General features: G+C 54.8%; 1 protein-coding gene across 12 annotated transcripts in view; it reads left to right on the top strand.

Annotated features, from left to right (window-relative positions):
- Nucleotides 1-26972, top strand: part of LOC122165188 (myosin phosphatase Rho interacting protein) — a 57960-nt gene that overhangs the window by 1656 nt on the left and 29332 nt on the right. For 5 of the 12 annotated variants that reach the window (XM_042827944.1, XM_042827948.1, XM_042827947.1 and 2 more), the window contains exons 2-7: nt 4588-4665; nt 5446-5511; nt 19156-19307; nt 21153-21237; nt 24756-24957; nt 25993-26506. In XM_042827944.1, the coding sequence (XP_042683878.1) occupies nt 4588-4665; nt 5446-5511; nt 19156-19307; nt 21153-21237; nt 24756-24957; nt 25993-26506 (1097 nt within the window). Of the gene's footprint in view, nt 1-3115; nt 3371-4131; nt 4242-4587; nt 4666-5445; nt 5512-19155; nt 19308-21152; nt 21238-24755; nt 24958-25992; nt 26507-26972 lie in introns of those variants that run through there. The other 7 variants (XM_042827955.1, XM_042827953.1, XM_042827956.1 and 4 more) reach the window with 5 other exon arrangements.

Here is a 26972-nt window from a genome sequence, read left to right as displayed (position 1 = left end):
ATGAGATCAGACATATTGCTGTGCTCGCTGGGGGCGGGGGGGGGGGGCACACACCACATAATGAAATCTGAGGGCTAATATGGAAAAAATGTAACTGGAAAAAATGCCGTGCTGTGTGCGGGAAGGGGCGGGCGGCCATGCCCAGACAAAGGAGCGCCCTTGGGGGTGAACGGGGTGAGACCCCACGATCTGGTTGTCCCCTCATGGGGTTCCGCTGCCATCATATTGCTTTTAGGAGGGGGAGCCACAGTGCTGCACGCTGCCGCCTGCAGCAGAGAGTGCAGGGGACTGGGGGAGAGGCCCCCGGTCTCTTGCTTTGTCCTGGGAGGTCCGAAAGGGGGGGTGGTTCCAGAGATCAGGGTCACCCCGGGGATCAGATCTGTGCCCAGCTTTGGGGCTTTCACTGGGGGAAGCGTTGCGATCTCACTCAGCTTCTCCCCCGCAGCCTGGGCAGAACGATCCCACCGCTCCCCGATAAGATGGAGGCTCTGGAGCGTGTGATGCACGCAGCCGCGGCCCCGCTGCTTCCAGCGGCGCTTTGGGGTCTGTGCTCTGCTGTGAGCACCCGTGTGTGGTGGGCTCCAGGCACCCGGTGTGACAGCATGGCACAGCTCCCCATCCCCACTTCTATTGATTTTATTATTATTATTATTACTATTTTGGTGATCACTGTGACTTTTAATCCCCACGAGGGTGCCAGGAGCCCCGCTGCCTGTTGGCGACCCATCGCAAACCTTTGGCGGTATTGGTGGGTTGGGATTGGTGCCCCTAGGGCAGCCCCCAGCCCAGGATTAGCTGCAGCTCCCGGTAATCGGGCTTCAAAGGGCCGCTGGGCTCTAAGTCCCAAATCCTGCTCTGTTCACGAGTTGTTTGTGTGGGTTCGGTGCAGTGCGGGGCGGCCCCGTGGGTGCCATGGGAAAACATGGGTGGGGGTTGCTGTGCTCCCCCCGGCGTGAGCTGCAGCCCTGATCTCAGCGTGTAGTGCTGCCTCGTTCCCTATGATCCCCATTTTGGAGTTTCTCAGCTTCCTGGTGGGGTGCATTGGAACCTGGACCCCCTCAGCTCCTGTAGTCTGTAGGGAAAATGAAGCCCTACGATGGGAATTGACTTCAGCATCACACTTGGTCTGGATGGGAGGAGAGCAGAACGCAGCTCCGTCGCTTTAATTCTCCCTTGGGGGCACAGGACTGGCACAGAGCAGGAACTCAAGGATTCCATCCCAGCTCCCCGTGTCTTATTGCCCTTATTTTTGGCATGGGCATCCCAAGGACCACCCAGCAGGAACGTGGCACTCGCAGACTTTTCCCACCACCATCCCCGGCAGCGAGTTTGAATATTTTCATGGCCCTCCTTTAGACATTATTTCTTTCCTTCTGTTCTGGACACCAAACAGCCAGATGGGAAGCGGCAGCTTCGGGTGCCCCACTGCTGGCTGCGTGAGCACCAGAACTTTGCTTTAGGGCCTTGTGTTGATGCAGCTGTGCGGGCAGAGGGCTCATGTCCCTGGGGATGAGTGGGGCTGGCGCAGTGTGCTGGCCCCAGTGCATTGTCTTGCACCTATGGGGCTGTGTGACCCCAAGTCCCTGCTCTGCGTGTTGCTGCAGGGCAGCAGGGGAGGGGTTGTATCCTGGGCGTGCTTTCACCTCCACCCCCTACTCAGAGTGGGAGGAGAAGCCCCCTTGTTCCTGGAAAGCAGCCCCCACTGTATCACGCTGCAAAAATCTGCCTGTCATTCACTAATGGTTTGAGCCGAACAGGGGAAGGTTTTCTGCAAATGTCAAAGCTGCCTGCGCCAGCTGCTGCTGCCAGCAAGAATTTGGGAGCAGGGCAATGCCCGGTGCCCCATGCCCTGCAATCCTACATCGGGGAGCCCTGGCCCCTTTGCAAGTTTACACACTGCTGTTGGTCTGCACGGCGCCGCTCCTTATCTGCTGTGGCACCCAAGGAAGCGATAAATCCCCGCTCCTGCACTTGGAGCTGCTGCTGCTCAGTGCTGGGGGAGTGCTGCTGCAGGGCACGGCCGTGTGCCTGGGGCGGGTTTGCAGGGTTCTTTCCCCCACCCTGTAGCTGTGCTGTGCAGATATGGTTTTGTGGGAGAGGCTGCACGCTGCTGTGCCTGCATACCTAGCTGCCACCACTCGTGGGGTTGCTACTGAGGGGTGACTCCCATGGGCTGAGTGCTGCAGGGCTTTGTGGTCCTTGCTGCATCCCCTGGCAGCAGGCAGAGCACAAAGCAGCACCAATCCATTCTTGCGAGCAGTGCTAAAGGGAGGGCAGCCTGCTTCGCTGTCATGCCTCTTTCTCACCCCAATGCTGTGACATCTTCCCCATTCCAGCTTGCCCACAGAGACAGATGAGCTGTGCAGAGCTGCAGGTGCCCAGGTTCCCTATTTGAGGTTTGGTGGTGCTGACCTCTTGAGCTGTGCCAGGAAAGGAGGCAACAAACAGGGATCTTGTAGTCGGTGCCCGACTCGTTGGGTTGCTTCTGCCTCCACAAAGGCTACTGCTGTTTTGGTTTTAGGGGAGATGTGTGCATCTGTGTGGGCTGAGGCTGATGGCGCAGCACTGCCTGGGGCAGCAATATCCTCATGGTGCCAGCCTGTGTCTGGCCCCATCACCCAGCTCCACCTGCTGTTACAGAATCATAGAATCGAATCACAGAGTCATTAATGTTGGAGAAGACTTCTCAGAACACCACGTCCAACTGCTGAGCCATCCCCACTGTGCCACCAAACCTCTTCCCCGTGCCATCAAACCTCGTCCCCATGCCACATGCACACAGCCCCGTTCCAGGGCCCTGCACTGCCCATTGGAAAGGAGTGACCTGGCACTGCCCCACAGCTCTGGGGATGTGTGGGGGTTTTTCGTTACCCAATCCAGGAGCTGTGCTCAGAAGCTATGTGTCCCCATGGAGCAGAAGGACAGACGGACGCAGTGGCTGGGGCAGGGTGTGGGTAACCAAGAACAGGGGATGGGCACAGCACAGCCCCCAGCAGGGCACCCCACCAGGCTGTGAAGCTAAGCAGGGCCAGGCAGGGTGGGGGGCGGGATGGGTACCTGGGTGTGCCGCAGAGGTGCGACCGGAAGCGGCGCGGTGACGCTGGGGCGTTGCTGCCTGAGTCAGCTCTGCCGGTCCCACGGGGCTGTGGGGCTCCCACCCGGCACAGCACCATCCCTGTGTGCCCCTCTTCACGGCCGGGTGGCTCCTTCGGCACCCCCGGCCCATTGGCTTCATCACTGGAGAAACCGGCTCTGGTCTTCTGCCCACCCCAGGAATACTAGGATTGCTGCAACGTTGCTCTCTGGATCTGCTCAGATAGGAAGTCTCGCTCTGAGCCGTGCCCACGGACCTTATTTTAACCCAATGCAGGTGCAGTGGATTTATTCTGGGCGCAGTGTGTGCTCACATCCTTCTATTTGTGCCTCTCCGGGCACCGCTTTTGGCAGCAGTTTGTTTGGGTTTGGCTTTAAAAAGCGCTTCTCTGCGGGGGACAGAGCTGGGCTGCCCATGCGCTGGGTGCTAACTTGTACCTTGTGGCTGTTTTGGTTCTGGTATCTGCAATCGGTCTTCCGATTGTGCTGTGTTAAGGCTGTGTATTTCAGGTGCTGGAAAAGGCTGTGGCAAAATGGGTTTGGTGGGGCTGGGTGAGACCAGGAGGGGTTCTGACCCCAGTGGTGATGGTATGGGGTTATTTCATCCCTGTGTATGGGTCTGGTACAGTGGGGTTTGCTTGTGGAGGTGGCTCTGAGGGGTTGGAGGGGGACATGGGGGACAAAAGAGGGCTCGGTGCTGTGGTGGTGATGTTGGAGACGCTGTGTGCTGCTTCCTCCATCCTTTTCTTCCTTCTTGGCCATGATAGCACCTCCAGAACGGACTCAACGCGTGTGCTTTTCATGGGGAGCTCCGTGCCCCTGTGCCCCATTCCTACAAGCACAGACTCACCTTGAGTTACTCAATATTTCGCAATTTTGCTTTTTTTTCCTCCCAGCTCCAAAGTCCCAGTGTGGGCACAGGGCTGGGTGGTGTCACAGCACGGCTGGGTGGGGCTGTGCTGTGGGGCAGAGTGGGCAGGGGGTGGTGTGGGGTCTGTGAGTCCCTGCAGGGCTGGGGGCAGCAGTGCCATCGGGGCCATTTGGTGCAGGTGATGCTCCAGGAGATGCCACCCCGAAAGGGGCTGTGGGCTTTAAGGGATTGTGTTATTGCTTCCCACTTTACAAGGAGTGAAAGGACTGCTTATCTGGTTTGTTCCCACTTTGCTTGTTTGGTACTCCACGCATTTGGCTGTTTTTGGTGCATAGGCAGTTTCTTCTATTGTTCACAGGGATTTTTCCAGAGGGGAAACTATTTTTTTTTTTTTTTAAATTTTTTTCTTTAGCATTACAAAACCACAGCAACTGGCAGGAGGGATCTCAGGGAGGTACTGCGTTGGACACTGATTTAAGGGAAAAAATAATAATAATAAAAAGGAGAAGATTGAAAGCGAACAGCTTAAGCAAAGTGTTTCAAGAGGTGGTGGGAACGTGGAGTTCTTTGCCCCGTCCTGGTGTGGCAGCTCCAGCTGATCCCTCTCTGCTCTTTTCTTTCAGGCCAAACCCATTTACGGTGGCTGGCTGCTGCTGGCCCCTGAAGGAACGGACTTTGACAATCCTGTCCATCGCTCTCGGGTAAGGGACACCCTGTGGGTGTTGAGGGGGTGGGACAGGACGGGGCGATGACGCTGCACCCATCCCCTTGTGCAAGACAGGGAGGTTTCCTGCTGCAGGGTTCTTTCTGCTGGGTGTGCAGTTTGCTGGGCTGGAGCACCGCAGAGCCTGCTGCATTCAAGCATTGTGAAGTTACTGCTGGCTGCTGTTGTGTTTTGGTACCTTGATGCTCAGCTGCCCAAATGGGTTGCTGCTAGAGCTCGAGCCTTGCAGCACTGCAACCATGTGAGCAGAGTTGGAACATCCTCTACATCCCTGCCCTGTCCTGCAGCTGTAGGCTCCCATTCCTGCCACCAGTAAAAATCTCTCCCCCCTTACTGGATTCTGGGTTCAGCCCAGGCGTTATTGGGAGTCATGGCTCACCAGGACATGGGACTGTGGTTCACTGGAACCTCAGTGGTTTTGCTGTCCCTGAGCACCTTGGACTTTGCCTGAAGGGCTGAGAAAAACAAGATAAGAATTGCTGCACTGGGGCTATGAATCTGTGATTTTTTTTTTTTTTTTTTTTTTTTCCTCTTTCAAATTTCAGCCTGCTCAACCAGTTTTTGCTCTGGGCTGCAAACAGGCTGGCACGCACAGAAAGGCCCTTTCCAGATCCGATCTGGTGCGCATGGCCATGCTGAGAGAGGGCTGGGGGGGGCTCTGCATCATGCTGGAGCTGTGCTGGGGGATGTCCTGCGTTGTCACCCCAGCTTTGTGGGCTGGCACTGCCATGACTCCCTTTACTGTCTTCTCTTGCAGAAATGGCAGCGCCGGTTCTTCATCCTCTACGAGCACGGGTTGCTGCGCTACGCCCTCGACGAGATGGTGAGTGCTGCGTGGCCACGGCGTTGCTGCTGGTGGGAACCTGCAGTGTTGGTGCTGCTCCCGGAGCGTGGCACCAGGCTGATGTCCTGTGGTGTCCTGTGGAGCTGGATGGCCAAGCCCATGTGTTGGAGGGCTCAGTTTTGGTATAAACCAGCAGTGGGAATGTGCTGCTGACAGATCTGGCACTGGTGTGGAGTGCTGATCCTCAGGTCACTCCCCCCCCAGCTCCTTCCCATCCTACTGCTTGGTGCTGGGGAGGGTTTGGTGGTGGAGGATCACCATGGCTGTGCCTGGGGAGGAGGCTGTGTGTGGTGCTGGTGTAAAGTAGGTCAGGCGGAACACGGAACGCCTTCGTGCTGCTCATCCTTCCTGGGAGCCGTGTCTGCCCCCAGTGCTCTGGGAGCAAAATGAGGGAGGGAGGAAGGAAAGCAGCTCTTCTATCCATTGCGAGCTGCCAGGTAGGCTGCTGAGCCTGAGGAGGGTCAGCCCTGCTGTGCCCACCTGTGGCTGCCTGTTGGCAAAATGAAGCACGCAGCAGGTTGCATGGGGTTGGCACAGCACAGCCTGATCCTGAGTGCTGGGGTGCTCCTGGGTGAGAGGCTTGTGGAGCCGGGTGCACTGGGGTGCAGGGCGTGCATGCACGTGGGGTGAGGTGTAGGAGTGCAGGGCGATTCTCCAGAGCAACGCCTTCTGTTGTTTGTTTGTTTGTATTTTTTCTTGGAGTTGCTCCAAGTCCCGTAAATAATTTAAACATCTCCATTCAGAGCTGCGGAGGCTTTTGATGCATTTGTAGTGCGACAGCAACCTGTGCTGGGCTGCTGTTTGGTGTTCTACAAACAAAGCGCAGAGAAATGCCTCGAGGAGAGAGTTGAGAAATATGATGTTTGTGGGTTTTTTTGCTGTATTGCATCCCATCATGACTGCCCATGGCACTGCTGCCCCTGGGCAGGAGCAGCAGGCAGTGCCTCAGCCCCATTCTGTGCACTCATGTCCCCGTGATGCAGGAGAATGTCACTGCAGGGTGTGCTGAGGGCTGGGGAGTGTTGTGCAGCTCCCTTGGGCTGCCTGGGAGGGAAAAAAAGTGGGGGAAAAAAAAACAGCAGAAAGGATGTGTGAGGGGAGTGTTACCTCTCCTGCTGGCTCCTTGCACTGAGCATCACAGGAGGAGGGCAGGGAGTATCCTCACCATGGCCTTAGATGGAGGAGATGGAGCTGCTCCCCTGGGGAGCAGGGGTCTGACACATGGTGTAAAAATACCCCCCTGACCTTTCTGCACATCACGTCCCTGTGCTGGCTCTGCTAATGCCCGTGGCACTGGAGCATCCCTGCCCACAGTGTGCCCCACGCCAGGGCAGCATTGCACTGCCAGTGCCAGAGCTATGCAGGGAGGAGCTGATTCCCTTGGGGCGAGACCCAGAATGTGACAGCAGTATCACCTCTTGCTGTCCCTTGTGACTGAGAGCATCAGCTTCCCCAGGTGCTTTCTGCGTTTGCTTTGCTCTGGTGTGTGCTGTAGGTTCCTCTATGGCGGTTCCCAGTGTGTAGCTCAAATGATGTCGTGGTTATGATGGGTTTGGGACCCTCTTCCACCATATCAAGGGAGGCCCAGGTTGGATGATAGAGAAAATGTCTTCTCTGAAGGCAGGCATTGGAACTGCTGCCCGTGGAGATGGTGGAGTCACTGTCCCTGGAGGTGTTCCAGGACCGTGGAAATGTGGCACTGAGGGACATGGTTTGGTGTCATGGTGGGGATGGGTCGATGGTCGGACGTGATCTTAGGGGTCTTTTCCAATCTTGATGATTCTGTGACCCCACAGCAGCAGTCAGGGATGACTGAGTAATGGGGAATGGCCGTGTGCAGGTCAGAGATCCTATGTGGGATGCAAAGACTGAGCTCCATTCCTGCCCCCCAGCTTGGGCTGGAACTGTGGGGGGACACTGGTTTGTCCTCAAGATCTCACCTGTGCCTATGGCTCCACAGCAGAACCAGGGCTTCTCCCAGGGAGGTGCTGCTGTTTTGCTCAGGGAGGGATCCCCATTGCAGGAATGATTCCCCTCATTGTGCTCCTGGAGGTCCCGTGGTGGGGGGACACGGCAGCGTGCTGGGAGCTGGGCGGCAGCTGGGCAGGGACCTCCCAGGAGGTGGATTGAATTGCTCTGCCCTGAACCTGTTAGACATTAATTGTGTGGGTTTGGCAATTTCTGCTTTATTGAAAATGAGGAGGGGAGGAAGGCGTGGGATGCAGGGGGTTGGGGCTGAGCTCCCCATTGGCAGCGCTGGCCTCCTCTTCCTCCCCCTGACCATCAGCAAAGGGCACATCTGGTTCTGAGCTGGGGTCAGCAGCTAATGAGCCGCCGCTCTGCAAGTGGGAGTGGGGCAGAGGGCTATGCTGGGATCCCACAGCTCACTGCTGGGATTGAGGGAAGCTCTGGGGATCACCCAGGGATGCACACAGGGCAGATGCCACAGGCATTGGGATGGGCCAAGTGCCCAGAACCTCCTCTGTGCACCAGGAGCCCCAAATAGTGCCCAAATCCCATCAGTGGGACGGGGCGTGCATGTGGGGAAGGCACCGGTTTGGAAGCAGAGAGGTCTAAGAAGTCTGCTTTGGCACTGCAGTCCCCTGCTGAGCCACTGGCTGGACTGGGGCTGTTTGTTTTTTGTTTTTTTTTTTCTTTCCTCTTTTTTTGCTTTTTTTTCCTCCTTCTTTTTCTAGTTTGCAGCCCCAGGCTGCTGCATGCTGTTTTTACAACTGACCCAAACAGTTGCAATGCACCCATAAAAAGCACCCAGCCCCGAGCACCCCGCTCTCTGTGCTCCAGCATCAGTGCACACAAGGCTCACCAGGACCCCGCAGGGGGAATGAGTCCCTGTGTGTGCCCATCTCCTTCCCCCCCAGCCCCAGTCCCGGCGTGCAGCAGCGTGCCAGCAGGCTGCTCCCAGCTCCGCTGAGCCCTAGGGAAGCTGAGCCTGCTCCAACCTGCACGCATTCCTCACTCCCCTCGGCAGAGGCTGGGTGCTCAGGGTTTGCTCAGTGTTGCATTCCATACTGAACAGCCTCTCTGTTGCTTGCGCTGTGGTCCCATGAGCTGCGTTCCCCACTTTCCCCTTTGTGAATTATTTCCCCATAGTTTGAAGTTAAAGGACCAAGAAGCTCCAGGAATTAAGCTAAGCCAAATGCACCATGGGCATTGTTCTGGAGGTGAAAGAGGCACCCAGGAGGAGTGCAGAGCTTTGATACCTTGCCCTCTTTGGTTTCAGATAGCCTGAAGCCCTCAGCCCATACTCCTACCCCGACCTGGGGCTGCTGGTACCTGAGGGGAGGAGCAGGAACCCATGCCATGGTTCTGTCCCAGCAGCCTCATCCCAGCACCTTTTGTCAGAGGGGGGTGGAGTGTGGACAGCATCCAACAGCAAGTGCAGTCTGGTTGCAGAGCGTTTACCCCCTTCTGTTGCAATGACTGCTGCCTATAATTAGCTGTAGGTCTATTAATAGAGCCCTGCTGCATGGGAATGGCGTGGTGGAAAGGCAGCACGGGGTGGGCAGTGGTCTCAGTCCTACCCCTGGCTGGGACTGTGGGTAATGCCAAGGTGAGAGCATCTCCTGGGTGGGCTGGAGGACCTATGGGCACGGTTCCTTGTGCACATCCACAGCATGGGAGGGATTGGGGTCACAGCTGGAACCCTGCAGCTCTCTGCCCCTAGGAGCCTGCACAGGAGCTGTGGGTGGGAGAACTCAGCCTGGTGGCAGAGAGGGACCCAAGCAGGAGGGGTGTCCAAACATGGTGATGCGTAGCTGCGTGTAATTACTATTTCCTAATCGACCACCTCCCCAGCACACCCCGATTTTTCTTTCTTCAGAAGTAAAGGGGCACATTTAAAAATGTCACCCTCAGCAGATCTGTGCCATGATCACTTTCGTCCTCGCTCCCCCTCCTTTGTCACCAGTATTCTGAAAAGCCAAGAGAGTCTGCGTGTGTTTTTTTCCTCCTCGTTAGATCAAAGCGCTTTACTTCAGTCTTGGCATGGAATGGAAATTCATTGGCAGGGATTAAAAAACGAACCTTCAACATCCTGGCCCCTCCGTCCTTACTTTTTTTCCACCCGTTTTTTTTTGCCATTGAAGCAGTTCCAGGCTTGCCCTGCCCCCTCCGCCGACGAGCACAGGGTTGGGTGAGCCCATGCTCCCTTTGCATGCGGCATTTCCCCCCTCAGACACGGTTTTGCTGCTGCCTCTGCTCGCCAGATCTTGGAGACTTTCAGTTTCTGTTCGGCATGAAGAGCTTTTGGCTGGAATCAGAGCGCGTTTCAGATTTCAACAAGCTGAGACGAAAAGGGAGAGGAGCAAAGCAGCTGCAAGATGGGCAGCAGTGGTGGGAAGAGAAAGGGAGATAATGCATTTTGGGGGGGGGGGGAAGGTGCTGTGTAGGGATGTTGAGTGCTTATGTGAAAAGGGTTGCTTTAGAAATGGGGAAGTGTTGGGAGGATCCAGGAGGAGCAATCTGTTCTCCTCCAGGATTGTTGGGAAAAGAAGGGATCAGTGATGTTGGGATGCAAAGATCAAGAGCAGCCTTGTCAGAACACGTGGCACTGCTGCCCAGAGTGATGGGTGCCCATCCCTGGTGGTGCCCATGGCCATGGATGGGGCCCTGGGCAGCCTGGCTGGTGGAGGCAGCCAGCCCATGGTTGGAATTGGGTGATCTTTAAGGTCCCTTCCAACCCAGTCATTCTGTGATTCTCACAAAGGCTCTGCAGGAAGTGTAGAGATGGGTGGTGGTCCCAATAAAGCTCAGAGGTCTTTGGTTAATGTTGTGTTTAATGCCCAGCATTGTTTTTTGGGAGAAAAGCCTGGAAGCTACCAGGAGCTACCTGCTGAAGCCAGGCCTGAGCTGGGACCGGGCAGGAGGGTGGGAGGTTTGGAGAGTTAGCAGAAATGTGGAACTGGGAGAGCAGGATGCAGCCAGTGACCTCCTCATTAGCTTGCAGCTTTGATGACCTGGCCCAGGTGCTTCCTTCCTGGAAACAATGCAGTGCTTATTGTCTTCTGCAGAGCTGGAATGGCTCTGAGGATGAGAAATGAGCCCAGCTTCAAGTGGCTCTGTCCTTTTTACTTTTTGTTCTGCTCCTCTGTGTCTTGAGAGCTAGCAAATCAGTTCATTTAGAAGAGACATGCAAGAGCAGCAAGGGAAACAGGCTTGATTTTAAATCCCCTCTGTGTAGTTTATGGGAGATGGAACGATATGGGCACAGAGCAGAGTTGGGGTTTGTTTTTTGTGACTTAGGGCGGTCAGGGCTTCACACTGTGGCCTCCAGCCTGACAGCAGGAGCTGGGTGGAAGACAAGTCGTGATGTGCTGCTAAATGTCAGTGCAGGAATCAAACCTGCCTCTGGTGGCATTTAGTAGGGGAGAGGTCAGAGCTGATGTGGAATGACACAGCTAATTGCCGAGCACACAGTTACCCTCACGTGTCCCCACCCCTTGCATCCCTCCTGGCCTCCAATCTGGCTTTCGTCTGGTCCCACTGCACTGGGGACAGCCAGCAGATGGGAGCACTGGGGTTTACTGCTGGCAATTGCTTCAGATGCTTTTTTTGTTGAATGGCAATGCAGAAACAAACCGTGAAGCCTTTGGGAAGGTACATTTCAGTGCCTTCCCAAACAAAGCTATATTTTAAGCCCTGTCCCTCACCTTTTAATGAATTAGCCATCCCAGCTTACTGGGAAAACATAACCCTAGGAAGTGGTAGCATCATGTTTTTGTCCCACTGCTGTTTGATGCTGTGGAATGCATTGGCTGTGACAGAGCCCTGGGCCAGCTGCTCGCACTGCAGGGCTGCCATAATTCCTCTAGTCCCACCAGGGCCACCAGCTGAGGTCCTCAAGGACCACCAGGATGCCCTGGGCTGTGTGTTGGGTGGCTCTGGACTCAAGCATCTGTTTTCCCAGAAGTATTACATTGAACTGCATTGAAGTACTCCCTTGGAGAAGTGGCACCCAGCAGCCATCACATCCCTGTCCTCATCGAGGGTCCCGCTCTGCTGGTGGCATGGGGCACCCTGACCTGCTCCAGTGGGATACAGCCAGCTGTGTGACAGCTCTGAGGGGATGTGTCTCTAACAAGGCAAAGCTGCTCTGAAAATCAAAGCAAGCTTCATTATTATTATTATTATTATTATTATTTCTTTTCCAAAGAGATCCTGCATTCGGTGCCTGCTGACATGACATATGTGGATTGGAGAGAAGCAGCAGCAGCTTCTGGCAGGGGAGGCAGGGGCCAGGGGGGGCTCAGCAAGCCGAGCTGCTGATTACCGGGGGCAGCAAATAGCTTGCAGCTGCCTCTGCTCAACATGCTCTTTGTGGGGCTCGCAGCCACTCTTTGGACACAGCTATTTTTAATTTCCCTGAGCGTGTGTGCACAAAGCAAAGGGGTGGGCAGTGCTGCCGGCATCCCCCTTTCCTGTGCCCCCACCCCCCCTTCCTGGATTCATCTCATCTTCAAGGGAACTTTGGGATGGGGGGGGGGCCCAACCCCATGCGTCTGTGGTTTTTGTTTTGTTTTTGGGGGGAGGAGGGGGGTTTGCTTTGGGAGCCAGGCTCAGCATCCCCCCCACCCTGCGCCCGTGTGTGCAGAGAGCTGGGAAAATGCAGAAATAAATAAATAGTCAATTAGGCCGGCGTCCAGCTGAGGGTTCGGGATGGGGCGGAGGGGGGAGTGCTGCAAAAAGAGGCTCTGGCCAAATTTTGGAATGCCTGAGAAAGCGGCCAGAGCCGCGGGCGAGCGTGGGGGTGTGGGCTTCCCACCACCACTCATCCTTGTGGTGGCCCCCAAGGAGGAAAAGGAGGAGGAAGAGGAGGAGGAAGGCTGCCTCCAACCTCGCTCCTGGGGGTGGGAGGTGTGGTGTGAGCGGGGGGCTCAGCGGGGCCGAGCTGTGGGTCGGGAGCAAACTTTCCTCCGGTGGTTTTGGAGTCGAGGTGTGCACTCTGTTGAAGCAGCAGCACTGTTTGAGGTTAATAAATCACTTATTTGCAGCCCTTGCTTCTCTGTTATGGTAACGATTAGCGAATATGAGATTTCTGGTTTACCCTGGCCATGCATTATTCATCAGTCTGTGTAGAAGGGACGTGGTCAGGTTAAAACTTGTGTGGAGACGAGCTGAGGTCTTGGTGAGGTTTAGGAAGCAGCTTTGCACAGCGTTATTCAGAACAGGGGTTTTGCTGAGGTCTTCTGCTGCTGCTCAGTGCTGTTGGAGGCATTTATGAGGAAAAATAAGAATTCCCAGGCAGGGTATATGACTCCTTGCTACCTGAGTTACTGTAGGCTGCAACATAGGTAAAGCAGGGGAAAAAAAACCCAAAACACTGCTTGTACATGCCAGACATGGTAGTTGTGTGAATGTGCATTTGCTATTAAATATTCTGCAAGATCTTTCTGTTAGGCTCTGTCCCTTCAGAGCTGCAGAAAGGACTCTTCCCTGCAGTTGCTTGTCTGGCTGCGGGCAGGCAGAAGGATAGAGCAGCTGGCTACACATACTGCAAGGTATAATTACTGCAGGTAATCACGTGCACAGCCCCAGCATCATCCCTCACCTTCCAGCAGGATCTGGGTTCTTTGCCTGCACGTACAGCACCGTGCCTTGCACACTGCCACCTCTCTGCTGGGCCCCCAAGGGTATTTCATGGCCATGCATTGCCTGGGGGCCGTGGACCGCACCCTGTGGTTGCCCCTGCTCCCTGCTGGGTCCACAAGTGTTGATGCTTCAAGTGTTCCCTTTGCCACATTGATGGTGGGGTCCCTGGCATGCACGTGGATTTTGGATGTGTCCCAAGCACCCTCCACTTGTGCAGGATTTCCCCCTTTTGTGATGCTGCAGCTGGGGAGAAAGGGTGGGATTTTGGAGCGCCTCAGCCCTTTCCTCTTCATTTCATCAGCCCTGTTGCAACTCCATCAGTAAAATTTGCCAGGGTGCTGGGGAGCTACTGGGATATAATTAGGGGTTTGGTTTGCTTTTCTGGCTGCTTTCCCATTAGGGGAAGGACAGCGAGGATTATGGACTGAGCAGATGTGTGCAGGAAGGGGACGTTTTGCTGTCATGGCTGTTGATGCGGTGTGCAGGCTGAGGCAGGGGGATTGAAGAAACCTCCCTGGGCTCATTCCCTTTCCCTGTACCAGCACTGGATCACTTCTCTGCTCTTTGGCCCACTCCCACTTTGCAGCTCCAGCTGGAGACCCCCGAGCCCTGGGAGCCCAGCCCTGTGGTATTCCCAGCTCAGCAGGAAGTTCTGCAGAGCTCATAAGAAGAGCACTGGGGAGTAATGAGCTTTCCAGGCTAATTTGGCAGTATTCAACAACTTCCACTGGAGCATCTGTGCCTGTGGGAGCTGCCTCAGCTTCCAACAGATCCGGGGCTGTTGATCTCTAGGGGCTGTTTTAGGCTTGTTTGCAATTGGTGATGCTCATACCATACTTGATGGTCCTCGATGAAGGTGAGGGCTTTGGGGGGAAATCATGCACTGTGTGGCTGGTGAGGTGTGGGAGAACACACCAGCTGCAGACCAGGAGATTTGTCCCTTCAGCCCCTCTAGGCTGGAAGGGAGATGGATTCACTTCAGAAACATCTGGGGACTTGAATTGGCTGTGCTGCTTTCCTTGGGCAGCTCTTATCTTGGCCGTGTCCATCCTTGGCGGTTCAGAGAAGACAAAAAGCTCCCAAATTCCTAGCCTTGATCTTTCCAAGTTGCTCAGCATTCCTGCCCTGGTGCCACGTGCAGTGGGGTGATGTGTAGGGCTGGTGCCAGGTTTCTGCAGGTCTGTCCTTGTGATGAGACACCTGCAGAGCCCTGTGGCAATGTCCCAAGGAGAGATGTGGCCATGGGGAATGGATCCCTGCATGGCCAACCCTCAGAACCCCTCTCTCCTCCTGCCTGAGCTTCCCCTAGTCCTGTCAGCCCTGTGGCTGGCTGTCTCAGCCTGGTCTGTGTGCCTCTGCACGTCGCTGTGCTGCCTGGTGGCATCTTGAGCCTTTAGGCCATGGTGAGTGTGCCCCTAGAAGAAGACATTGGGAATCATACTAGCAGTACTTGTTGCTCTAAATGACATCGGAGCCTGCACCAGCTGCAGTGATTTTCCTGCTCAGCAAGAAGGCTGGCTCCAAAACCAAGCAGCAAGTAAACTTCACCTGGGTTCATTTCCTAAGCTGTTTCCCAGGCAGTGATTCTCTTTTCAGTGAAGTGCCTTTTGCACCTTTTTGTAGCTTCCTTAAGGATCGTGATCAAACTGAGCAGTGGCCCCTTCCCAGTTTTTCTACTTCTGGGTGCTTGCAAGGGCTCCTATCCATCATGGCAGTGGCCTGCAGCTCCCTCATGGCCCTACATCCCTGTCATGGCAACCTGAAGCTCCCTCATGGTAGAGTTGACATGACCAGTGTGGAACTGTACAATTTAAAGCGCAGTTTGCCAAATGCAGATGGAATCCACCTTTTCCTCCCACCCCCCAAAACAGCTGCGTTCCTCTCTTCCAAGCTCCTCATCCCCTGCTGTGTTGTTGGGTCCTGGGGAGCAGTCTCACTGGGTTTCTGCTGTCGGGCTGATTGCCGTGACAGCCCATTGAATACCACAGATAGTTCCTTCCCTTTTGACTGGGTGCCTTTGCTGCAGGGAGATGCCATGCTGGCAGCTGCACACAGATGGGGTCGGATCGGTATCCTGCCCTCCCCCACTCCTTCTCATAAGGGCGGGGAGGACATTTTGCATTTGAAACTCTGATTGCTGTCATCGTGCATCCGTGTCGTGAGAGGAGTGGGGCGTGAAGATAGGATTGTGTTGGCAGGGCTGTGGCATGGGGAGTTTGGCCACCGTTTGGTTTGCTCCATGAAGTTCTGGTTCGTGAAAGGCCACCGCAGGAAGCTCGGAGTTTCCACTCAAGCCACAGCCCAGCTGAGACCACACTTTTGTCCTCAGCATGGTGTCAGTGCTCTCTGCATCTTCTTCCCTTCCAGCAGGGTTGGAGATGGAGACCTGGGTGACCACCTGGTGACCATCCCGGGTGGGTAAGGGACATTCACCGACCATCCCTCCCTGTGCTGACACTCGTGTGGCCTGCAGGGACAGGCTGCAGCCATCCCAGCCATGCGTGACCCTTCGGAGGCTCTTCAGCAGGAAAGAGGTTAACAGGAAGGAGGCAGGCGAGGAGCTGGCTGCCAGCTCCAGACCCCGCTTTGGGGTGGGGAGCAGCTGGGAGCTGCATGCACAGCGCAAGAATCGCCTTATAAGGCCAGGACAAGCCAGCTCCAGCCTCCCACTCCGCTCCGGCACTCGCTCCCCAGGCAGGCGCCCACTGGGGATGGGGATGTAGAGGGGATGTGTGGTCCCCAGCACTCTGCCTGGGTGCCTGTGGGGTCGGTGCATGGCACCGGGTGGGTGAGGAGCCCGGGGGTGCTCACAGCCGGCTCATTGCCTTGCTCTGTGTTTAGACTCGCTGTCGGTGGACGTAAACACCGGTTCCGTAGAGAAGTGGCCCCTGGCTGAACTCTCCTGCCCTATCCCTGTGCTGTGCCCCCTCCCCAAACTGCTCCAGGGTTGGGGGGGAGGAAGAAAATTCTTTCTGCCGGGTGAAAGCAGAGCTGAAATTGTTGTATCTCTGAAAGTGTTGTACAGGGGCCTGGTGTGCAGGGACACGCGTGCACAAGGCGTGCACATTCATCCTCTGAGCTTTGAGCATGTTCCTTGAGGGGGAGACCTCAGGGGTCTGAGCCTGCTGAGGTTTCTCAGCAGTTTCCATGAGCAGTATCTGCCCATATGGGCAGGCTGCAGGTGAGAAAGGTGTGCATAGGTGGCTGAAAGCAGATACCTGCCCACCTGTTGGTGGCTGGGAACAGCAGAGGATGGGCAGCGCTCCTGGGTGCAGGGAGGTGCAGGAGGGAGAGCACAACCTTTGCTCTTTTGACGGATGGCTGCTCCCATGCATCCTGTGCAGTGCTTGGAGAGGTCATTTTCATCCGCCTTGGTGTAAATCCAGGATTCTCTGCCTGCTAGATGATCTATAAGTGTAATAAAATCCTCCCGCAGCAGAACTCTGCTTGCATTGTGGCCACATTGATAGCATTCTGTGCAGGAAGCATGCGATGCTTTGTGCCTTGCTCCATCCCACACCGTGTCCTGCTCACTTCCCACCCTGAGCATGGGGCTGAGCACCAGGGACAGGCAATGCTTTTAGCAGCTCCCTTTGCAGAGCACTTAAGAGCGCTGTGGATGAACAGCCTGCTCCTCGGCAGCCACCCTCATGAATATTTTAGCTCAGAGAATTAACATTTGTCAAGAAGCATTTATGGAGGCAGCCTGGATGCTCTTCCTCAGGCGTGCCCAACTCACTGCTAATCTGGGGCACTGCTGGGAGCCTGAGCAGTGCAAACCCACACCAGAGCCGTTCCTGTGCCACACTGGGGCCAGACAGAGGAGCAGGACCGTGGGGAGCAATCAGCCCCCATCTTCCCTCCAGGCCGGCCAGACCCTGGTGCCAAGGCAACCAGCCTGCCATGCGAGATAGACAAATGGTAGTTTTTTTTGTTCTTTTTTTTTTTTTCTTTCTTTCTTTCTTTTTTTTTTTTTTCCCCTCCTGGTTCTTGGCAGAAAGTAAAATGTCTCTTTTGTTTGGTTTCCTCCTCCCCCTGCCCCATCGCCTTTCTTTAAAGGTTATGTTCCAGATTTCACCAAGTTGACGTTGTGTAACAGCCTGGGAGCATGGCGTGGGCACGGGCGCTGTGCCCCCAAGGCTGGGCTTTCTTCTGCAGGGCTCCTAAGGGGCTTCTGCTCCCTCTTTCTCTCCTTTCTGTTCTGTTCCCCTCCATATTCATTCCTCACACACCATGGGAAGGAGGTAGAGTGTGTGGTACACAAGTTTGCCATGTTGGGGTGCTGGGGCTGGGCATGGTCTGGCTCTGAGCATCACCAGTTCCAGTGGATACATGAGCAGAGTGCAAAGCCTCTTGGGTTTGCTCCCCATAGTACAGAATTTAGGGCTTCTTTTCGGATGCTCCCCGGGTGCTGCAGCAGAGCTCTGTCTTTGCCCAAGGGGCCACGTCCTCACTGTGCTCTTGGTGCCATTTGCTTTGGTGCATGCTTCCACCTTGCAGCATTTGCATCTCGCTTGGTTTCAAAGTGCCTGCGTGAGCAGCGAAGAAGGAAATAAACGGATGTAAAGGGATTTAAATCCCAAGCAAGCCAGGCTGCTTGTCTGTCCGGTTCCATCTCCTGCCCAGAGCTATGAGGTGCAGGGGTGCCTCCTAGAGCCATCCCCAGCCCCTTTTCCCCCCTGTCCTGGCTGTGTTCCCTGTGCATAAAGGCTGTGGGTGGGGAAGGGGTTGGACCCATGCGGCCATGCAGAGTTCATGGTCCTGGAGGCCTTGGCACAGCTGAAGGCAAGGGAGACAAAAACGTTTCTAAGACTCCACTTGGAGCTGGGAGAAAGTTTTTCCGTAGGGTTTTTATAGCTACCGGAAAGCAGGGTTTTATTTTTGTTGTCTAAGACAAAAAATCCTCTTAGGAGTTGACTTCCCGTGGCAGTGAGCAGGGGGGGCTGAGCTGGAGACCTTCTGGGCTGTGCTTGGCTTTTCTTCCCCTTCCCCCTGCAGGATTTCTGGATGCTGATGTTGGTTTTCACAACCAAAAATAAGAGGTTTTGATGTCCCTGATGTAAAGTTGGTCCCATTGACGTGCGGCGTGGGGGCACCAGCACCTCAGCTCCCTGTGTGGGGTGCTCACACTCCCTCCTTGACCCATTTGGGGGCACAGCCATGGGGAAAGCTCCTGGTGAAACTGGGATGTTTCCCATATCTGCATATGGATAAGCCGGTGCAGGGGTCTCAGTGAGACCAGCTGAATTCTCTGGGTTGTAGGATGGGGCTTTTGCAGCTCTCCCTGGTCACCTCTTCTTTGCACGCTGCTCTTGGATGTGATTTGCTGGAGCCTGTTTCTATGGTAAAAATCTTACCAGCATCTGCCAAAAACTCATCTCCCTGTTGGCCTGGCCATCTGGAAGACGAGAGGGGGCTTTGCTGGGGCACAGAGGTGGTCATGGGCCGTTCTTTGGTGCTATGTGCAACTCAGAGGGGTCCCTCTGCCAACTCATCTGGGGCTCATGCTGGCCTGCAAAGAGCTGCCGTGGTGAGGGGGACCCCTGTGCCACCATATCTGGCAGCAGGGCACAGCAGCTGGGGATGGGGACAGCAGGGATGAGGCATTGCCACTGTAAATCGGATGAGCTGGTGCTGCTCCAGATGGACCTGTCAGCTCTTGTCAGCAGTGACACTGATCTAAGTCCCTCTGTGTCCCCTTGGGCTGGGGAGGCCACCACTCATCTTGCTTAACTGCATCCCCTTAGGGCAGGGGGACCAGGAGGTGACACCGTGCTTTCCGAACCTATCGGATAAATGAGGTCCCCTCCATGCCTTGACCCTTTAGAGCATCCCAGTGGCTGCCTGGGAGAGATGTTCCCAATCTCCATGTTTCACTAACTTCGGTGGGCAGAGCTCTGCTTGTGGACAGAGCACTGGGTGTGTAGAATCCTGGTGTCCACCTGGGGAGGTTTAAGGCACTGTGCCCATCTGCTCCTGTCTTCTCACGTATCCCCTTTTTCCTTCCCCTTGCAGCCGACGACGCTCCCACAGGGCACCATCAACATGAACCAGTGCACAGATGTGGTGGACGGGGAGAGCCGCACAGGGCAGAAATTCTCCTTATGCATCCTAACGCCAGAGAAAGAGCACTTCATCCGGGCTGAGAACAAGGAGATCATCAGCGGGTGAGTGCAGGCAGACCAGGGCTGGCTGTCAGTGCTGCCTGGCACTCAGCTCAACTCTTCTCCTCCTTTTTGGCAAGGTTGGCTTTTCTTTCCCCTTCCTGCTCCCTGGCCTGGCGGATCCCTTCTACCTGCAGCAGGGCAGGAGTGCCATCAGGAGTCCCTGAGCCACCAGATTCATGGGGTTAGCATGAGCAGCAGCTTGAGTGGATGATTTGAGTCCGTCCTTTGTGCTGTGCCACGAGGCTTTCCAACATCTGTACACCTTGCAGAGCCAGAGACTGAGGAGGTTCAGCTACTGCAGGGAGCTTCAGATCCTAGAGCTCCCAAGCTGCTCATTACTTCTCAAGGCCATCATTCCTAGGTCATTTAGACCACTTAACATGAGCATATGGCGGTATATTCTCCAACTCCCAAGTGCTGGATGCTGATCTAGAAGCATCCCCTGACATCTTCTTCCTGATCCGTCCGGAGGCATGGTACCTCCTCTATGCTTCCTAGCCTGGCACCAACAGAGCTGGTGCATCCCATTGGAACAGTTTCTATTTCCAAGCACTTTCCTTGGTTGTAACTCCCCCGTTTTAGTAAGCGGTGGTTGAAATAGGCATTTCTCTGGCAAGAACTTGGGCTTTTGCTCAGATGAGTGTTGTCATGGGACAAAAGTTCCCTACTCCACTGAGACCAATGAGTGTGAGTGACATCAGAGGGGGGCTGGCAGGGTGGATGCAATGATTATACCCCAAAGTATGGTCCCTCATGCCCTGCTGCGTTCTTCTCCCCACACTCCCATTCACAGCTCAGCCTTTGTTCCTGTCCTGCCAGCAGCACGAGGGAGCAGCATTGCAGAGCAAGGTGGGGCTGATTTATTGCTCATTGGCCCGGCGTTAGATTTGAAGCAGCGCGTTTGCTCCTGACTGCAAGCATTAATCATCCCCAAGCAGTCCCGCTCTGGGCCCAAGCCAAGCGGGTTTCATTTGCAGTTGCAGCACGACAGGAAGATTTCCCGGGCTTGGGGAGAATTTGTTTTACGTTTGTTGCATGCTTCTGGCATTTATTGCTTAACCAAAACCCACTTGATGTGGTCATCTCAAAGTGCTTTACAGCTGCAGCGTGCGAAGTGGGGGAACAGGAGGGCAAAGCACGGAAGTCTGAAGCACAAGCATTTTCCAGCACTGCAGATCCTCTCTGAGCTCCCCGAGTTGCAGGATTGGCTGTGGGAGAGCCAGAGAGGGTGCCCTGAGCGAGAGGCTCACGCGCAGGATGGGTTTCACAGTGCTGAGTTCATGCTGCTCTTTCCCAGACAAAAGTGCATTGTGTGCAGTGTGCTGCTGTTAGCAGCTCTGGAGGGAGAAGGCCCTCTGGTAGCTCTGGAGCTCTCGGCTGGCTTTCAGGATCCTTGAATCCCTGCCCTGTGCCACCCTCGGCCGTGAACTCTCTCTTGCAGTGAGTGGTGTTGAGCCAAGGCAGCCTGGAGCTGTTCCCTGTCCTTTCTCCCCTCCTGCCTTGCTCTGCGAGTTGCTTTTCTCCCACGTCTGGGATGGTTGCTGGGTATCGTGGGACCCCAGACCAGCTCAAAGGGATGAGTTCCTCTGCATGTTGAGCTCCAGCTCAGGATAATACTGACAGCCCGACTGCCAACCTCTGGGTGTGGGGGTTTGGGATGGAGGCTGCGGCTCCCTGGCTCTGTCTCTGGAGGAATCAAAGGGCTGGTTTATGGGCAGGGAGTACTGTCTTACTCCCCACACCTGCTCAAATGAGTGTTGTCCCCACACCTGGGAGCGAGTATTGCTTCTGTCCTGCCTGCTGTTGTCAGCACACATTTCACCCGCTGCTCTTCTTTGCCCACAGGTGGCTGGAGATGCTGATAGTCTACCCAAGGACGAACAAGCAGAACCAGAAGAAGAAGAGGAAGGTGGAGCCCCCAACTCCACAGGTAACCCTGGAGGGGCACAGCATCCCGGTCCCTTGACTCCCTCTTGGGGAGCACTGCTCCCAGCACACATCCCTCCCCAAACCAGCAGGGCACACTCGGTCTCCTGGCACCAGCCCTGCACGTGCTGTCCCAAAGCTTTGTGGTCCCAGGGGCCCGGGAAGAGGTGCTGACCACTCGAGGGGCCGTTTTGGTAGAAGTAGGATGAAATTCCATCAGGCTCCAGTTACCCTGTCGGAGATGACCTTGAAGATAATGGAAATGAAAGGAAAATAGTAAAGGCCAGGGCTGAGCTGGGAGCTCCGGGGGCCGGAGCTGCACTCCCCAGGGACCCGGCGATGGCTTCGCACTGGCTTTGACTATAAATGGTAAAAACCGGGGCCGGCCGTGACTCACTCGTTCCTGCCAAGCTCCCACGTGGCCGGAGTGGGGGAGAATCCCACTGATGGGGAATGTGACCCCAAGGCAGCGCTTGTCCTTTGCTGGGGCTGAGAACTGCCGCAGCTCTGCGGCCATCTGACCTCTGCAGGGACTGAGTGCTGGGCTCCTCTATGGGGCTGCTGCTGTCAGGAAGGGAAAACCACCTTGGGGCTCCCCTGAGCCCCAGTTTTCTGGACCCCAGCACAGTGATGTCTCCACGCAAAGCTGTGTGTAGTGTCTATTTGAATCAGGTTTCTGCCACTCCAGGTAAAGTTACCTTAATCAGTAGGAACAGAAAGAATGAGATAAAATGATGCTTTTTCTGCACTGTGCTGGAAGACTGAGGCACTCCTGCCAAGGGAAGGGATCATCACAGCCCCTTGAGCATTGGCTCCAATGATGCTGCAGGGGATGTATCTCCTCTGTGGCATGTTAGGAGTTGTTTGGCCTCAATCCTGCTGCATGTGGGGCAACCCAGTGAGCTGGTGCAGCGGGGCAGGGAGCCCAACCCAGCACTTAACCCAGGCTGGGTTCAGGAAAGGGGGCAGAGAGAGGAGGAGAAAGGGGCAAGGAGCCAGAAAAACATCATTCTGGGTTGCATTTTATCGCCATGGCAACTTCTTGGAAACAATACAGGATTCGAGCTCCTGAGCACCAAATAAGGGAAGCGGCTGTGGGGAGGACAGCAACTCCCCATGCATGCAGCCTGACTCCCCGTGTGCTTGGGGATGGGGTGAGCATGGAGCCTGGTGACACTTCTCCCGCATTGGATTGAGGCACAGCATCTCACAGCCTTGTGGGATGCCATCCTCCAAACCTCATCCTGCTTACAGCTCTCTTTCCACTCTCTCCAGAGCATCCCATTGCTCTCAGCCCTGTGACAGCAGTGGTGCTACTGGAAAAAAAGCTCAAATTCACTTTACAGATCTAACCTCTGTGTGGGACCTGGCACTGGATGGGTGCTTTGCAGTTGCAGGTGCTCATGGTCAACCTGCAGAGCCAGAAGGGAAATGTGGAAGCACCTTTGCTTCATCCCCCGAATTGTGCCGACGCAGGCAGCAAATCAGTGCCAGGGAGAAAACCAGCACCAAATCCCCCTCTGTGAAATGGCTTCTCCTGAAGTTGGCTGCTGTTCAGCTCTCTCTCCGTGTGCTGGGGAAAGGCTGATTCCTTTCTAAAGACGGCAGCACGCTAATCCGGCGGCGGATCATGTCTGAGAGCTGCTGAGGGATTGATGGACACCTTTGTGATTTAACAACAACAAAAAAAGAGAAGATGTTTAGGCTATTCCTGCCTGTTCTTACTCCCATGCCATTTTCCTTCTCCCTCTTACATCAGGGCTTGGCTGTGCTCCTGGGGCACGAGGCTCATTTTCAGCTCGCCCCATTGTTTTGCACCTTCACCCTGCTGAATGCTGGGATGGGAGCAACACGAGGGAAGCTGGGAAGTGAGGCTTGTGCCAACTGCTGCAGTTTGGGCAGGGGTTGCTAGATGCAATGCTGGACTTGTTGTCATCTTTACTTTGCAATCAGCTTGAGGTCTTAGGAGAAATAGGTCAGGTTTCTCTTTCACTGTTGGCCATGCAGGGGGAGGAGGAGCATGCTGCCCTGTCTGCTCTCAGCTCCTGGGAAACTGAGGCATGATCTGGGGCTGAAATCTGGGGTTGGAAGTGCTGCCCTCTGTTTCGGGTTTGCTTTGCATCAGGCTGTGTGAGATGTGTGTAAGGACAACATGTTGTGGTGTTACTGCAACATGAGATTGCTTCTAATGATGTTGGGACACGCTCCTTTTTTGAGCCATTGGTTCTGGAAGACAAGGAGTTAATTGTGCTGCTTGTTTACAGAGAGCCTTTTGGCCCTCGTTTCTGTGTCTAATTAAATACATATCTACAAATAATTATACGGGGGCATGTGTGAGAAGTATATAAAGATATATGTCTGACGATCAGCTTTGGCTTTTGAATCAATGGACAGAGCATGGCTAAGGCTGGAAGGACCATGGCAATGTCCGACCCCTCCGAGCAGCAGCACCTCCAGCGAGTTGTTGCCCTCCGGATCATTTACCTCCAACACTGCATTCCTTTAGGATGAAATTTCCGAGGGGACTTTTTTCCATACTGAGGTCATTTGCTGATACGACAAGAGCAAAACATCTGCTGAGGAACAAAGCCAAACCCCACATGAGCTGGGAAAGCTGCTGTGCATCTCACCAGGGCTGCTATGGGGAGCCACTGGCACCATCTAATGTACAGAGTCCCTTGCTTTTATCCTATGGGTGTTGTTCTAGAGTAACCTCAGTGCAATACTGTATTTTCCTTTCTAAAAGCAGCATCCTATTATGCAGTGGAAGCACCCGGGAGGGACACGGTGCTGGATGGTTTTTCTATTTTGTATCAATGGTCCATAACAAACTGGTTGTGACAAATTAAGAACGCAGCTGCTAGTGGCAGGGAATTAATTTTCTTCTACATCCAATATCCTTTCGCTTGATTTCTGGGTTGCTGTTTCTTTTTTTTCTGATGTTACATTATGACAGTGAGCAAATTCATTCCTGGCACGTGGACCTGGCACTGCTCCGTGTTTGTGAAGCCTGCAGACAGAGCGGGGACACCCAGATGCACACACAGAGGGACATGGGGAAGGCTGTGCCGCCTTTGCTTTGGTTACCAAGGCTGCACTGCTCCCCAGAACTGCTGTAGTAGAAATGCTAAGTCAGGGCCTGAAACAATGATTGAGCACCTGCCGGGAAGGCAGGGCCAACCCAAGGGAGCTCAGCTGTGTACAATGCATCTGAGTGACCAGAAGGGTTGGAGCCAGGATCTCCCTCTCCCCAGACCTCATTTAAGGGCTGACAGTAGAGGTAAGGGTATCTCTTGCTAGATATCCCTGCCTACTTGAGGCCTTACAAGAGAAAGCAGCTTTTTTTCCTTTGTTTCTGTCCATGGCTGCTGCATTTGGGCTTACCATCACTTGCTGTAGCCTGCTCTACGTTGCTGTGCTTTCTGTTGTGTTATTGTGTTACCACTGTAAATGTGCAGGGAAGGTGCAGGGCTTCTCTGGGCACAGAGCCCCTCTCACCCAACTGTTCCCTGTCCCCATCAGGAGCCTGGCCCTGCGAAGATGGCTGTGACCAGCAGCAACATCCCCAGTGCTGAGAAGGTCCCCACCACCAAATCCACATTGTGGCAGGAGGAAATGAGAGGCAAAGAGCCAGCAGACACGAGCAGCAGCATCAGCCCAGCACAGAGCCCGGTGCAGGGGGCTGCCAGTTCCCTGAAGGATCCCATATTGGACAGCAAGGAAGGTAAGGTGATGCCACGTGGCCCCGGGCACCCTACCCTGGGGTCCCTCCTTGAGCAGGAGTTAGGACAGGTGGACCCTGAGGTCTCTGCCAACCTCAGCTGTGTGATTCTGTCATTCTGAGAAGAAGGTCGTGTCTCATCAGCCCAAACTTGCTCAGTAAGACTAAGCTTATAAGTTAAAATGCTTACCCAGGGCTCCTGGGGGCCACCTGTTCTCACATGGGGAGGAAAATGGGAGGGGGAATGCTTTCATAGCACCTCTGTGGCCCCCTGAGGCAGCCCATAGGGTGTGGGGGCTGCCAAGCCCTGAGTGCTGCTTCCTCATCCGGCCCGTGCAGCAGGGCCCTGTTTATATTTGGTCTCCCTGATTAGTCCATGGAAGGCGCCTGGGGCCACAGTATTGTTCTCCCTGAAACAATAGGGGCTGGGGATTTTTCCTGCCCTGGGCTGAGGATAAGTTTCCTTTATCTGCATGATGGGAGCAGAATAGAGCTGCTTTCTTCCTGCTCCCAGTGCAAAGAGTGATGCATCTGTTGTGTTTCCTTGGAGCCGTGGCTGCTGCTTGGAGGGACAGAGGTGGGAATGGGTGGAGGCTTTCACACTATGCTTCCCCCCCAACCCCCGAAAAAAGAGAAGCTTCCTTGCTCATATAAAGCCTACTCAGTTTCTTTGAAACAAAAAACAAGCAGAAGTGAAAAGTGCTAGAATTCACACCTTTCCTATGCTTTTTAATGGGAGAGACTGTGAATCTTCGTGTTGTTCCCACCTGGGAATAACGTCTGTGCCACCCCACACCTCACTGGGATTCTGTAAGGTATCTTGTGCCCCCAGGATTGCCAGCTCCCTACAAGCATCTCCCCTTCTGCACAGGCTAGAAGGGTTGGGATTGGAGTCAGGGTGGGAGAGCCTGTGATGCTGAGGGACTCAGACTGTCCCTGCTCTCATTTCCTGCACCGTTTCTGCTTGGAATCGTGACATTTTTTTTGTTAAAGACAAAACTCAGACTTGAAACCAAATGTGTTTTTCTTGTCCCTTAGATGAGAGCTCCATGAATGGGGACCGGATAGACTGTGGGCGGAAGACTCGTGTTGAGAGTGGCTACTTCTCCTTGGAGAAGACCAAGCAAGACTCGAAGCTGGAAGAGCAGCAGCTGCCTCCACCACCGAGCCCACCCAGCCCCAGCACCCCAAACAACAGGTACAGTTATCCCAAATCGCCCTCACAGGAGCATGCCCAGCCCTTTCCTTCCCCAGGTATCCGATCAGGCGACCGAGTGATTCACAGCTTTTCTCTGAACTCCTTGGACTCGAAGAGCAGTTGCCCCATGCACAAGGACTCCAGCAGAGATGTAGGAAAGGGAGCTGAAAAATCGGGGCGTCCCCTTTCTTTTAAAGCCAGCCGGCAGTACACAACCCTGGCCGACGTTCCCAAGGCCGTTAGGATCAGTAATCGTGAGGCCTTCCAGGTGGAGAGGAAGCGGCTGGAGCGGAGAACCCGGGCACGTAGTCCTGGGAGGGAAGAAGTGGCCCGGCTCTTTGGCAATGAGAGAAGGTAAGGGATGAGTGGTTCACCTCCCTCTTGCATGCTTGCAGCGTCAGTGAGGTTTGGGGTCGCCCTCCCCGGTGCAGCCCTGGATGGGAGGTATTGGCAGGCTGTGTTGTGAATCATAGAACCGTGGAAGGGTTGCTTTGGAAGGGACCTCAAAGTCCATACGATTCCAACCCCTGCTGTGGGCTGGCTGCCCAGGGCCCATCCATGGCCTCGGGCACCTGCAGGGATGGGGCAGCCGCCACTCGGCAGCGATGCCAGCACCTCACCACCCTCTGAGTAAAAAATTCCCTCCTAACATCTAACCTAAATCGCTCCTCTTTTACTTTGGCCCCTTTGCATTGCAGCAGTTGTGGATTTTGGGGCAACCATGTTGTCCATGCACACCATCCAGGCAATATGATGGCCTTAGCAGTGGATGTCAGCCTTGTGACATTTGGATGCCGCATTTGCAAGCAAGCCCACCCTC

Source organism: Centrocercus urophasianus, unplaced genomic scaffold, assembly GCF_019232065.1.
Source record: "Centrocercus urophasianus isolate 14NV4802_14NV808 unplaced genomic scaffold, USGS_Curo_1.0 seq_29, whole genome shotgun sequence".
Lineage (NCBI taxonomy): Eukaryota > Metazoa > Chordata > Aves > Galliformes > Phasianidae > Centrocercus > Centrocercus urophasianus.
The sequence above is the reverse complement of the archived record's forward strand: the minus strand, read 5'-3'. Positions and strand labels throughout refer to the sequence as shown.